The sequence below is a fragment of the Topomyia yanbarensis genome, chromosome 1, assembly GCF_030247195.1.
Source record: "Topomyia yanbarensis strain Yona2022 chromosome 1, ASM3024719v1, whole genome shotgun sequence".
Classification (NCBI taxonomy): domain Eukaryota; kingdom Metazoa; phylum Arthropoda; class Insecta; order Diptera; family Culicidae; genus Topomyia; species Topomyia yanbarensis.
In genome coordinates, this window is record NC_080670.1 from 9,595,305 (window position 1) to 9,608,583 (window position 13,279).

General features: G+C 48.4%; 1 protein-coding gene across 3 annotated transcripts in view; it reads right to left on the bottom strand.

Moving 5' to 3' along the window:
* Window positions 1-224: 224 nt before the first annotated feature.
* Window positions 225-13,279, bottom strand: part of LOC131676827 (ATP-binding cassette sub-family G member 8) — an 81,258-nt gene continuing 68,203 nt past the window's right edge. For 2 of the 3 annotated variants that reach the window (XM_058956172.1, XM_058956173.1), the window contains exons 3-9: window positions 3,894-4,286; window positions 3,389-3,838; window positions 2,572-3,333; window positions 2,369-2,512; window positions 2,044-2,303; window positions 1,703-1,983; window positions 225-899 (exon numbers count right to left, since the gene is read on the bottom strand). In XM_058956172.1, the coding sequence (XP_058812155.1) occupies window positions 657-899; window positions 1,703-1,983; window positions 2,044-2,303; window positions 2,369-2,512; window positions 2,572-3,333; window positions 3,389-3,838; window positions 3,894-4,286 (2,533 nt within the window). In that variant the 3' untranslated portion in view covers window positions 225-656. The remainder of the gene's footprint in view (window positions 900-1,702; window positions 1,984-2,043; window positions 2,304-2,368; window positions 2,513-2,571; window positions 3,334-3,388; window positions 3,839-3,893; window positions 4,287-13,279) is intronic. The other variant, XM_058956174.1, reaches the window with a different exon arrangement.

Genomic DNA, 13,279 nt, shown 5'->3' on the forward strand with positions numbered 1-13,279 from the left:
TGGTCCAAGATCGAGTAACCTGTAAATATAAAATACATTTAATGATGATCTGGTGCATCTAGATTGTTCGGCTACAATGACGATAATTAGTGAAGATATTTCCGAGACAGTTGTAAACATGGCTGAATACATTTAACCAATAAATAATGGCAATTCATCACCATGCTAATACTTAAGGTATAAAATTTAGCTCAGGAGCTAAGAAATATTGCAATTTTTATGCATCTGTTTGTTAAAAAATGAACTTTATTAAACTGTATTTATCTAAGCGCTTTCAGCATAACATTGAAATGTATGTATGCATCTATTTCGTTCGCATTTAGGGACCATTATCGCTAACAATTTTTCGTAAAATATATTTCCAACTTATTTTTATCTGTTTTGTGTTTTGTAGATTGATCCTTCATGTTCGCTACTAACCATTCTCAGTGATGTATTTATTTGCTTCTCTAAAACATTCGATTAAAAACCTTAAATAGATTGCTATCGATCTCATTCTTCCATACTTATACTTACAAAATAGTACCATCTAATAATTTCAATTAAATAAAAAATCAACTAAAACCTCTATCTCTCGTTCGAATCGGATTGCCCTACGAATATATTAGTACAGTTGTCCCGGTGCGTTGCGAAGTCCTATCTGCGGCATCGGTATTCTAGACGCGCTTCTGCCGACGATCGGTTCGTGTCCGGAACAGATTCTGACAGTTGATCAGAAAGACAAACATGGTGAGCGCGAAAAACACGATACTGGTAAGCAGCAATCCCAGTACCGTTGAGGAGTACATATCGGTCGGATCGAGTACGTGATCCCGGGCCAGCAGTTGGTGATCGACCAGCACGGCGGTTCCGTTCGGCGGTGGACAGGGTTGCTGAACGATGATCTCCTGATGCTGTACCTGTGACGATAGATAAAAGGGGAAAGTGGATTCAGAATCAGTGCCCAAAGTATAAAAGGTTTCTTGACAAATTTATGATCAGGGCTAGGCCAGGATGTTGTTGAGATTGCAACATCGGTTACAGAATAGTCTAGATGTCACGAAGAGGCAGTGAAAGAAACGGATCAGGTTTTGTGGGTAGCAACCATGACTGAAGATAATAAAGAAAGGAACGTTGTCGTTGATGGAGTACACAGTCGGGCATGCAGCAGTGGGTGTATAAGAGAAAAGAATGTAGTTCCGATTGTCACGCAGCTCACTCTTCGGATTCTATTGACGATTGTTGGACAGAATAAGGTGGTCGTCTAATCTATCTCCATGGCCAACTACAAGGAGATCTGTATCTGCAGCCACCGAAGGGATTCGTTCAGCCGGGAAAGGTGAAGTTGGAGTGTAGATTACAGCACAGTCTGTACGGTCTAAAGCATAATGTCGAAGTCCGGAACTGTACGAATAACGAATTGTTGATGACGTTAGGTGCCGAACAGTCAAGGTCAGATTTCTGTTCATACGTCACGTGATCGAAATCGTGAAGATCGAGAGTGAGTTGAAGAAGAGTGAAGTTTCCTTGGCATATGATTCACCAAAGGGATGAGTTTTGTTCATGTGAATTATTGAAAAATCCCACACAATCTTCAACCACGTTGATCTGGTAGCTAGACTTATCAGATTTTGTTAAAATTTGAAAAAGACACTACTGGTGGTACATAGAAGTTGCTCAGGATTACTCTTTTTCTGGGCACTCTAATACCCACACTACTTACTTGCTTGTTCCGGCACATCTGCTGACTGATGAGGGCGGTGAGAGTTTCCGGGCTGTACTCCTGTTCGGTGAACAATGGCAAGATCCATTTTTCAGGTGATACCACTTCACCCCACAACAGGTAGTCGGGAACGTTTCGGGAATGGATGGAATAGCCCCCAACGGCGGACAGAAACAGCAGCACCAGAGAGGTTATGATAGTTGCAGTAATTCCACACGACACCAGGTGGGCAATGAATAACACTATCGTTTGTATGGCCATAAGGTAAAGTAACATGTAACCTGGAAGAAATTGAGCTTGTGAGCAGTTTTCTACGCAGTGTTTACTCTATGAGTTCTCACCCATGTATAAGTATATTGCAGTGTCATTGTTGCTCGATGACGAGTAGAGGCCAGCCATGCTGTGGGCCGGCAACAAATATGCTAACCATATGCAAAGGCTTGGCAATACGCTGAGTGTCGTTTGGATTATGATGTAGAGAAATCTTCCGTACAAACTCAGACGAAGGTCTTTTTCCGCATGTCGTCGATCTTCCTGAATGTCGCGGATTTGTAGTATCAACAATGGCCAAAGGGCAAGCATTATTATACAGTGAAGGAAGCTAGAAAATCACGAAATACAATATTAGTTCACGTAAATCTAGTTGAATAAATAGCAGGTATGTACCCTAATCGATCGTTTAGATTTAACTGTGGATCGGACGCTGGCACATCCCAGAAGATACATCCTACAAAGAGGGACAACACGGCGGCCAGAATAAGTCTGCTTATCCAGTTCAGCAGCGATCCGGGTTGTTTGTAAGACATGTACCTGAAAATATTGTAAAATATAGCTTGTAAAGTCCATGTATGCTCCATTGAGCGTCATACCTTTTAGCAAGAGCATTAATCTGCCCGAAAAATCCAGCACTTTTAGTTGGTTCCGGCAAATTGGCAACAGGAGCAGCGAGCGGTGGCTCTGAATTAACGTGATCCCATGAGTTGGCCAGCGATTCGATGCGGGCAGACGATTCCAGCAAAGCCGCCGCAGAAAGATCGTCCAGTGTTACCAAATCCAAATAGTAGTCTGCAGGATTTTTAAACGGAGGACAAGGATACCCAAGAGTACCCATATGTCTTGGCAAATCAGCTCTACTTCCGGAGTATACTGTTCTACCACCAGACAGCAGCAGTACTCCGGAGCACATCGAGAGAATTTCAAAGGTCGGTGGCTGCAGTGTCATGACGACCATCCTGCCCGCGCTACACCACTGCCGTAAGTATTCTACCAGGAAGAACGTATCAAAGATATCCATATTCACAGTGGTCTGATCAAGTAGCAGTATAGATGTTTGCGTTAGTAGTTGGCATGCTACATTCAGTCTTTGTTTTTCCGAATGAGTCAAACGGGAGACATTAGCAGACCGTACAGCGGTCAGACCAAGGTCTTCCACGAGGATATCAATACGTTCCTTGAGGTCGCTGCGGTCGTACGGGCCACGGAGTGCAGCATGAAATGACAGAGTGCTTTGGACACTCATTCGCGGGTCGAGGGGTGCAGTTTGTAGATCGGGCACGTACCCGCACAGTTGCCTAAGTATACGTCTGTTCACCTGCTGTCCATTGACCAGGATTTCTCCGTTCATGCGTTTCCTAAAAAAAAGATCGATTTTGAACCATATCAAGGACATAACGTTGATAATCTTACCGCACACCAGCCAACGCTTCAACAAGTGCTGTTCCTTCACGCTGGGATGTGGCCATAATGGCGAACAAATCACCGGCCTTGGCTTGCAGCGAAACACCCCTAAGCCCGGGCAATACGTCCAAGCAATGCACTTGAATGTTTGGATAAACAAGCCCCGCTATCGAGTGCCTTCGACTTTGTGTGTTATAGATTTCCTCCGGATACAGTCTCGTTTCGCCGTATGCTGCCGAATCGTCGTAATCCCACTCTGCCAGAAGGTCTGCTTCGCTTTGTGATCGAAGGTTGTGATGCCGCAAGTTGGTTGCATACGGGTTATACACGTGGGTTCCAGCTATGCTGGCACGGCTGTTTGCCTGCTTCAGAGCTGCCAGGGGGATACCTTGGGCTCGAGAATTTGGTCGCGAATTCGTCGCTCCGATTGCACGAAAATCCGATTCGCTACGGTATTTCCTAAAAAATCGAATTTTATCTATCAAATTTATTCAATTACTCCAAAGTAACAAACCTTAAATTAGCTGGCACTCTACCCCGATGAGTTTCGTTATCGCTGCTGTCGTACCCGGAAGACCCAGGCCCAGGCCCGGTACTGTCTCGGTAACCTCGGTTAACCCTACCGCGGCCGTTCGCCTTGGACGAGTTTCGATTCCGACTCGGCTGTCCACCGTTCGGTGGGAATACCCGTGGCAAACCAAATTTGAGGTAGGTGTACATATTGGAGTTGAGTGGATTCGATTTGGAACCTCCGTAGCGGGGGTGATTCGAAATAGCTGGATCATCCCGGTAGCCGTTGCTACGATGCTGGGGACTGTACGGTTGGGGCGATTTATCCGATGACCCAAGGGCTGAGTCGGCAAAGTCTGAGTTAAGATTTTGTCTGTAAGTGGACGGAGGCAAACAGCTGTTTGATTAGTTGGAGGAAACTGTAGTGGATAAGAGATTCAAAAGAGAAATTAATCAAAATATCTTTTCATTAAACAAAGGTAAAAAATTGTGTACAGGACATGACCACGGCAACATTAAAAATGTAGCATTTTCCAAGAGCCTGCAATACAATTCGCCAATGAATCAGAATCTATCAAAACTATCGACTCATCCTAGTTATAGAGACAATATAGTTATCAGTAAAAACATTTAAAACGCGTTTAGAATTGTGTTTAAATAAATAGAGTAGTGCTGTTACTTAGACTGGATAAACTGATTTTCGCCATCACTTCTCGGCACAGCTCCTTGTGGCAAACTGACTTGCTAAGCCTGATCTGTCGTTTTAAAGCCCCAGCTTCCTGATACGTTGCCTTGCGCTCTTTTCTATCTGGCTCCGATATTGCTGCACCAGTAAGCCGGACACCGTCTGTTGCATGATTCCAGCTTTCGTGGCATTACGTTTGACATATTCTCAATTCATGTTCGTCGTCAATGAATGACTAACTAAGTCTAACTTCGCTAGAGGAGAACACCTCCTTTGTGTTGGTTACTATACTACCCCAGGCGTTGAAGTCACCACCAATGACTACCCGCTTTCGACCGATCAACTGCTCGGTTAATTGCTCCAGCAATAGGCTAAACTGCTCCACTGTCCACCCTGGAGAAGCGTAACAGCTGCACACGAAGACGCCTTTGATTTTGGCGAACACGAAGCCTTTGTATGAGTGTTTCACCACTTTTTGATTGGGGCACCTGCCCATAACTTGTATCACAGCCGTTCCCGTACTATCCGCCACCCAGTTACCGTTATCAGAGGGGATTTGATGCGACTCTGCAATCAAAGCGACGTCACACAGTTTCTGTCGTAGACATCCACAACAGTTGCTGTGTGGAGTCACAGTGATTTTTCTGGGTTATCTCCATTACTGTTGGCCTGAAGTCGCCCTTTTGTACGAAGGGCATATAAAGCCACCCGTCTGATGGCTGTTTCCGTCCGCTGGAGTGCAAAGCATGCACGTCGACTTCTGCGTGTAGTTTCTTGCAAGATGTCCCGTATCGCTGCGTTTTCAGCACATTTCGGATCATCCGGGCCTTTGCAAGCCCCTGCCAAATGTCCAAAATCAAAACACTTGAAGCATTTCTTCGCTTGCTTATATACTCGTGGGGCGGCTAGCAATGGGCATTTTGACCATCCAACTGTAACTTTGTCTACCTGCAGCTCCTTGTCGGCAGCAGTTACCGGTAAACGAATCATCGCTGTCTGAGATCCCCCGTATCCCTTACTTAAACGGATCGTCATGTGAATCTCGCCCGGGTTACACTGTTGCTTCAGTGCACCTCTCAGCTCGTCTTCCGTCGTGACTTCATGAAGGTCATTGCACACAATCATCATCTCCGGGCTTAAGACTTTGACTTCTGCTTTTTCACACATTGATTTGGTAGTTGTCTCCTGCAATGTCGAGCTGTTAATCATGGGATCCTTCTTCAACTCTAAGAACATCCCATCTTTTTGGGTACATCCGATTCTTACCACATTTTCCTTCGAATCCGCCAGCTCCTCCGTATGTGTGAGTTTCTTTTTTTCTTCATTTTATTGGGTGCCAACTCCGGACCACTACCTCCACTCGTTGTACGTAGTCGCCTCTTATGATCTCATGGTTATCTATGCAAGTAGAGAGGTCATGCTAGGGTTGACACTATCCTTCATGGGGAGTAGTGTTCAGAGTCGGATCCGCGTAAAATCTGGAATGGTCCATCTGAACCTAGTACCACCAACTAAATGGAGGAACGTATCCGAAGACCTGCCGAGGTTTTGGCGGGACGGAGGCAGCCGTGCTGTTAGTCCACTCGCCATTTCAAGTCGGTGTCATCCTTTCTTAATCAGCCCAAAGTCGCCGTGCAATTCGTAATCCGTGTCCTGTCCGTCGACGTTCGTATGACATAAGTAGGATGTTGATGGCGTCGATCCTGATGTGCTGGTTGGTACTCCGGTTGGGATAGGGTGCTCTTATTGTTAAGACCTTAGATTACTGAAATCTGGATTTTAACAGAAGCGGCATAGACTCGTTTCGTCGGAGGTGCTTTCGGGGTTATGGCTTTTTTGGAGGTTTAGCGGAACCCAATTTAAATCCCACCATATCCTAGCACGACTCTTCTTTGTGTATGTTTTTTTGTTTCTTTTTTAGGTTTTACGCCTACCCAGCACACGTTCAGTAGTTGGACCATATTACCGATTTCGTCCATCGTATGCCAGAGTGAGAGACTCTGAACAGAAAAAAATAACTCTGAACCCTACTCCTCTAAACTCCACCAAGAAGTCCGATATTTACCTGATCCCCCGGGTTTAATTTGAAATGACTCTTTCGGGGGGAGGCTGTGCTCATGCACTTCGCTAGATTCCAGGGGGAAGCTGAAGATCGGCTGGTCGGTATGCCCTATTAGTATACCCCAGCCGCCTTCAGTGGATAGGTGCTATCGGTGCCTCGAATCCGGCCACAAAGCATACGAATGCAAAGGCATAGATAGGAGCAAGCTATGTCGTCGCTGCAGCGAGGAGGGACATAAAGAGCGGGGGTGCACTAAGGCATATAAGTGCCTTATCTGCACCGCTAAGAAGCAAGCCCATAAACATGCTATGGGCGGACCTTCGTGTCCCTTCGGCGAGTTAAATAAGAAGAAGCCGTGAGAGTCACACAGCTAAATCTTAACCATTGTGCAGCAGCCCAACAGCTGCTGTGGCAGTCGGTCTCGGAGTCGAGGACAGATGTCGCCCTCTTATCAGACCCGTACAGCATCCCTGCCGGCAACGGCAATTGGATGTCGGACGGGTCTGGAATGGTGGCAATCTGTACAACGGGAAGGTTCCCGGGTAATACACCCCTCCGCCGAGGGTGTGGCGATTGCCAAGATCAATGGTGTGTTCTATTGCAGCTGCTACGCCCCACCAAGGTGGCCAATAGAACAGTTCTACCAGATGATCGACAGGCTCTCGTCGGACCTCGTGGGCCGGAAACCGGTAGTAATAGCGGGAGACTTTAACGCTTGGGCAGTGGAGTGGGGCAGCCGCTGTACAAATAGCAGGGGTCAAGCGCTAATGGAAGCGCTTGCGAAACTCGATACTGTGCTAGCTAATGATGGCTCCGCTAGTACATTCCGTAGAAACGGAGTGGAGGCGTGGATTGATTTGACCTTTGCCAGCCCGAGTCTGGCTCCAGGCATGGAATGGAGGGTAGACGAAGGCTACACCCATAGCGATCATTTAGCAATCCGCTTTAAGATCAACTATGGTGTGCAGCATCCGAGGGCGGGAGATCCCTGTCAGGTACGCGGGTGGAAGTCCAATCACTTCGACAGCGAAGCTTTCACCGCGGCCCTGGGACTGGAGGCCAACACCGACAGTCTAAGCGGGGATGCGCTGGTAGCTGTTCTATCACGCGCGTGCGACGCCACTATGCCGAGAAAAACACTGCCAAGAAACGGTAGATGCCCGGTATACTGGTGGAGTGCCGAGATTGCAGCTCTACGGTCAGCCTGTCTCAGAGCTAGACGTAGGATGCAAAGAGCTCGCACCGAGGATGCAAGAGAGAACCGCCGTGAAGTGTTTCGAGCTGCGAAATTAGCCCTTAACAAGGCTATTAAAAGCAGCAAGAGAGCGTGTTTCGACAACCTGTGTGAGAGTGCCAACGCGAATCCGTGGGGTGACGCCTACCGGATTGTGATGGCCAAGACCAAAGGGGGCTCCTCACCCCCAGAACGGTCTCCGGACCGGTTGGCAACGATTATCGAAGTACTCTTCCCGTCTCGAGCCACAAGCCCCTGGCCACCTGCACTACGAGACAGTGCGGGCACGGTTGAAATGGTGGCTCCAGTGACGAATGAAGAACTACTCGCAGTGGCTAAATCCCTAGCAATGAACAAAGCTCCAGGGCCGGATGGAGTTCCAAACAACGCTCTCAAGGCAGCGATCATAGCGAACCCGAACATGTTCAGGCTAGCTATGCAGAGATGCCTTGACGAGTGCAGTTTCCCCGATGGATGGAAAAGGCAGAAACTGGTGCTGTTGCCGAAGCCCGGGAAGCCGCCAGGCGACCCATCGGCGTACAGACCAATCTGTCTGATAGACACGACTGGCAAACTGCTTGAGAGGATCATCCTCAACAGGCTCACCCCGTACGCGGAAGGTACGGACGGTCTGTCAAGCAACCAGTTTGGCTTTCGGAAGGGTAAGTCCACAGTGGACGCTCTCAACTCAGTGATAAATACTGCCGAGATAGCGATCCAACGAAAAAGGCGAGGTATTCGATACTGTGCGTTAGTGACACTTGACGTGAAGAACGCATTCAACAGCGCAAGCTGGGATGCCATCGCGCTCTCGTTACACCGGCTTAGCCTACCGGTGGGTCTGTACCGGATCCTGGAAAGTTACTTCCAAAACCGCGTACTGCTATACGAGACCGATGCCGGTCAGAAAAGGGTTCCGATTACCGCCGGAGTCCCGCAGGGCTCGATCCTAGGCCCGGTGCTATGGAACCTCATGTATGACGGGGTTCTGAGACTGAAGTTCCCTCCTGGGGTCAAGATCGTCGGCTTTGCCGACGACGTAACCTTGGAGGTCTACGGGGAGTCAATTCCTGAGGTAGAACTAACCGCAGAACACGCGATTAGCACGGTGGAGGAATGGATGAGCGCGAGAGGCCTGGAGCTCGCTCATCATAAGACGGAGGTAGTTATCGTCAACAACCGCAAGTCGGCACCACATGCAGTTCTCCATGTGGAAGAAGTCGCGATCACTTCACAGCGAAGTCTGAAGTCTCTCGGAGTCATTATAGACGACAAGCTGACCTTCGGCAGCCATGTCGACTATACGTGCAAGAGAGCGTCGACTGCTGTTGCGGCACTATCGAGAATGATGTCCAACAGCTCAAAGGTGTGCGCCAGTAGACGTAGGTTACTGGCAGGCGTTGCCGTATCTATCCTCAGGTACGGCGGCCCGTCATGGTCAAGAGCACTGAGGGTAACCAGTTACCTACAGAAACTGGAGAGCACCTACCGCGTGATGTGCCTCAGAGTGATATCTGCCTACCGCACGGTATCACACGATGCATCCTGCGTGATAGCGAGCATGATGCCAGTCGGGCTGGTCATTCGGGAAGATGAGGAGTGCTTTGAGCTACGTGGAAATAGGGGAGCCCGCGAGCGCACCAGGGCGACCTCGGTCGCCAGATGGCAGCGTGAGTGGGACAACTCCTCGAAAGGTAGGTGGACTCACCGGCTGATACCTAGCATATCGAGCTGGGTGGGAAGACCCCATGGGGAAGTTCACTTCCACCTGACACAATTCCTGTCAGGCCATGGCTGTTTCCGTCAGTACCTCCACAGGTTCGGGCACGCGGAGGTCCCAGTCTGCCCGGACTGCCCAGGTGTAGATGAAACTGCCGAACACATACTGTTCGTATGTCATCGGTTCGACGTCGAAAGAAGAGCAATGCTTGACGTCTGTGGCTGGGACACAACCCCGGATACCCTTATTCAGCGGATGTGTCAAACGGTGGAGAAGTGGAACGCAGTCTCGGCTGCTACCATCCAGATTGCCAGTAGGCTACAGGTAATCTGGCGAACCGAGCAACAGACGGCGGGCACGGCTAACTAGTGATTGGTTAGCTGGAGCGAAAAAGGCCAAGCGCAAAATAAGAGAGTGAATGGTCTGTTCATGTCGAGGTAGGTTGGCGCAGCGAATGGCAACCGCGTAAGGGGTAAACCCAGCCACCCCGAAGCAAGACCGAAGAGTGAGTGTATAGGCGTATAAGTGGACTGCCTCATGCCAAGACGGGAGGGTCGTAGCGTAGTATGTTGGAACTAAGCTATCGATGCCTCATGGCGTGGCAGAGGAGTGAAAGGGTGAGCATCCAAGTCAGTCTCACACTGCATGTTAAGGGTGAGCATAAAAGTCAGCCTCACAGGTTAGTAGAGGCTAGCACAAAAGTCAGCCTAGCAAGGAATGAAAAAGGTGAGCACAAAAGTCAGCCTCGCATGGTATGTCAGAAGTGGGGCCTAAGAAAAATGTCCCACATGGGATGCCAGAGGGAGTGACAAAGGTACAATAGAGTGGCACGATTCAGAGTGAATCAGGTGATAGGGTGAGCACCCAAGTCAGCCTCACATGGATGGGTAGGGCGAGCACAAAAGTAAGCCTAGCAAGGAATGAGTAAGGTGAGCACACAAGTCAGCCTCATGTGGGAGCGTTTGAGAGTGAATCAAAGTGCGATTGAGAGAGCACCCAAGTAAGCCTCATACAGGATGTATGAACGCGTGAGTGAGAGTGAATGAGTACATTTAGTACAGCCATCCCCCCAGAAGTAATACCGAGAGGTAGTTCCTGGGAGGAATGATGGCGGAGCCCAATGGAGTTTAGTCGGTATTAATGGCTGGTCACCATTCGAGTCCGACACGCCCCCAGTGCACCCCGTGCGGTAGATTGGACCCTACCAATAGCACGTGTACTGGGCTAGGACATAAAGGTCTTCTCCATTGTAAAAAAAAAAAAAAAAAAAGATGCCAGGTCTAGCTGGTCGTGCTAGACCTCTATATCAGACCTGCTCGGTATGATATTCTATATGTGCTCCTCTCTGCGTTCACCAGTTGGATGCCGTATTCGATCCAGCGATTCCGGTTGAAGGGTTGCTTCTGGTTCACTGGTGCCCCGACAACCCTATACGGGTAGTTCATCGTGTTCGGTGCTACTCGGTGCAGTCCCCGACGGTGGAGCTTGCTTACCTCGTCGAAGAGTTCCCTTACAAAAGAATATCTTCCGCTACCGTTGCCGTTGACGGACGCGTTAGTCTTGCTTCGATGCATTCCGGCAGAATGCTAAGGTCTGTCCAGTGATTCCGGGTGGAGGATTGCTATGGACTACTCGGAATAGTTTCCGACAGTAGATCTTTCCTACTCCGACGAAGAATTGCCCGGCACCGGAAGATCCCGAAACCGATGCTACCCGGACAGATGCCGAGATCGATCCTGTGGTTCTGGGTGGAGGGTGACGTCCAGTTCACAGGCGCCCCGACGTCCATTTGCCGGTGCTACTTCACGATCTACTCGAACTAGTCTACTGCAGTGGTCCTAGCTTACTCCGACGGAGAAATTTCCCGACGTCGAAAGTTATCTCGAAACCGTTATCTCGATGCTGGTCGGTTAGGTTGATCTAGCCTACTTCGGTCGCGCCCGGTGGTCTACTTTATCTCTCTTGTGCAGGTTGACTTGTCGAGTGCCAGGATAGGACAACGCTGACATGATCTGAACGACTGTCCTGTTCACCGCCTCCCATTTTTCTTTGTCCGCGCACATCCTTTGGACAATTTTCTTTATGTTAACGTTCTCATCGACAGTGGCTCTCATTTTGTTTAACTCGTGCTCGAATCGCGAGCATTCGAAGACAACGTGTTCAGGCATTTCCTCTGCATCACTGTACGCGATGCAGAACGGCGATCTCGCGTGGACGAACCTATTCAGATACTTCTTGAAGCAGCCATTGGCCAGACAAGAACTGCGTCATGTAGAAGTTCACTTTACGGTGCGCTCTATTCACCCACGCGTGCAGTCATGGAATCAGTTGATGGGTCCATCTACCGTTTACAGCGTTATCCCACTGATGTTGCAATTTGCTTAGAGTATCAGTACGGGTTCGTTTACGGGCTACTCTCGTTCCCAGATTTCGAAATGGATCGCGTTTGATTTTCGTGCCTACTGCTATAATCGTATTGATTACCAAGAAATACCTAATTTCCCTTTCCTACTAACACAGTTCCTTTCTTGTGATGCTCGTGGAGATGCAGAGACAATCCCGGTCTCTCTCTATCAACAGCGGGTGTCGTACTAACATTTCTTCCCTTCCTCGGTAGAACAGCATTGGTTGTAGCCGGCATCGTTATTGACCATCGTATAGAAATGTTGAGTCAGTGAAACATGCACAGTCAGAATGATTTGCTCCTCCTAAGTATAAGTTCATTGTGCATTTTCACAAATTCGGTCAGTGACAGAGGGCAACTACGACCAGTCTACCTAAGTTAAGCTATAAAGAGTTTTAACTTAGGATGGCTTTTATATTGACAACGTTAAATCTCCGCGGAGTGTTACAGATACTACGAATTCTAAACGAAGGAACGCAAGTTATTCCAGATATATGCCTACAAATGCAAACTTGTTAGCCCAGTTTCATACAATTCGCTATAATCGGTAATTCATCATGCCCCTATCCCTACTAACGTATAGTTACCGTTTCTATAGCTACTCATACAAACTCTGAATTTAATCATTTCCAGCCTACTTTTTAACCATGAAGCATATCTCATTGCTCACGAAATTTTGGGAGCTCCCAGTAGCTATAGCACTGGGACGCTAAAATGCCTAACTAAGATCGGAACCCGCTATATCTCCCAAATGATTCACTCTACTCGTACGAGCACCAAATGCCGATTGTTATTATAGCCGATCATAGTATGTACATACACATTCCTACGTGCAAGCCCGAGCCAGTACCATGTGGACTGATAACTGACCCGCACATGCATCCATGCTGCTTTCTCTGTTCGTCTCTTTCTCTATCTCCCGGGTAACCCAGTTTCAGTTCAAGACATTTCCGCTGCGGGTCCAATCTCTATTACCGCGATCCCGCTTCACCACCCTCTGCCTAAATCAGCCGGTGCGGTGAGTATGGTGGAACCAGCCGCTAATTATCCGTTTTTCACCTTGATTAGCACCAAAGCCAGTAGCGGCAGGTAGACAGGAAAGAGAAAAAAGGTAAGCATACCGCGCCAATGAGTTCGCACCTGAACTGAGATGTTGTGGTGGTACCTTTTGGTTTGCTTGCTACCAGCCATGAACACTTGAGCGGCTGACGAACTCGGATGATTGATTTCGCACCGATCCGCAAACACCCGTCCGGGAGAAAACTATCGAAAATTTGCCTACCTA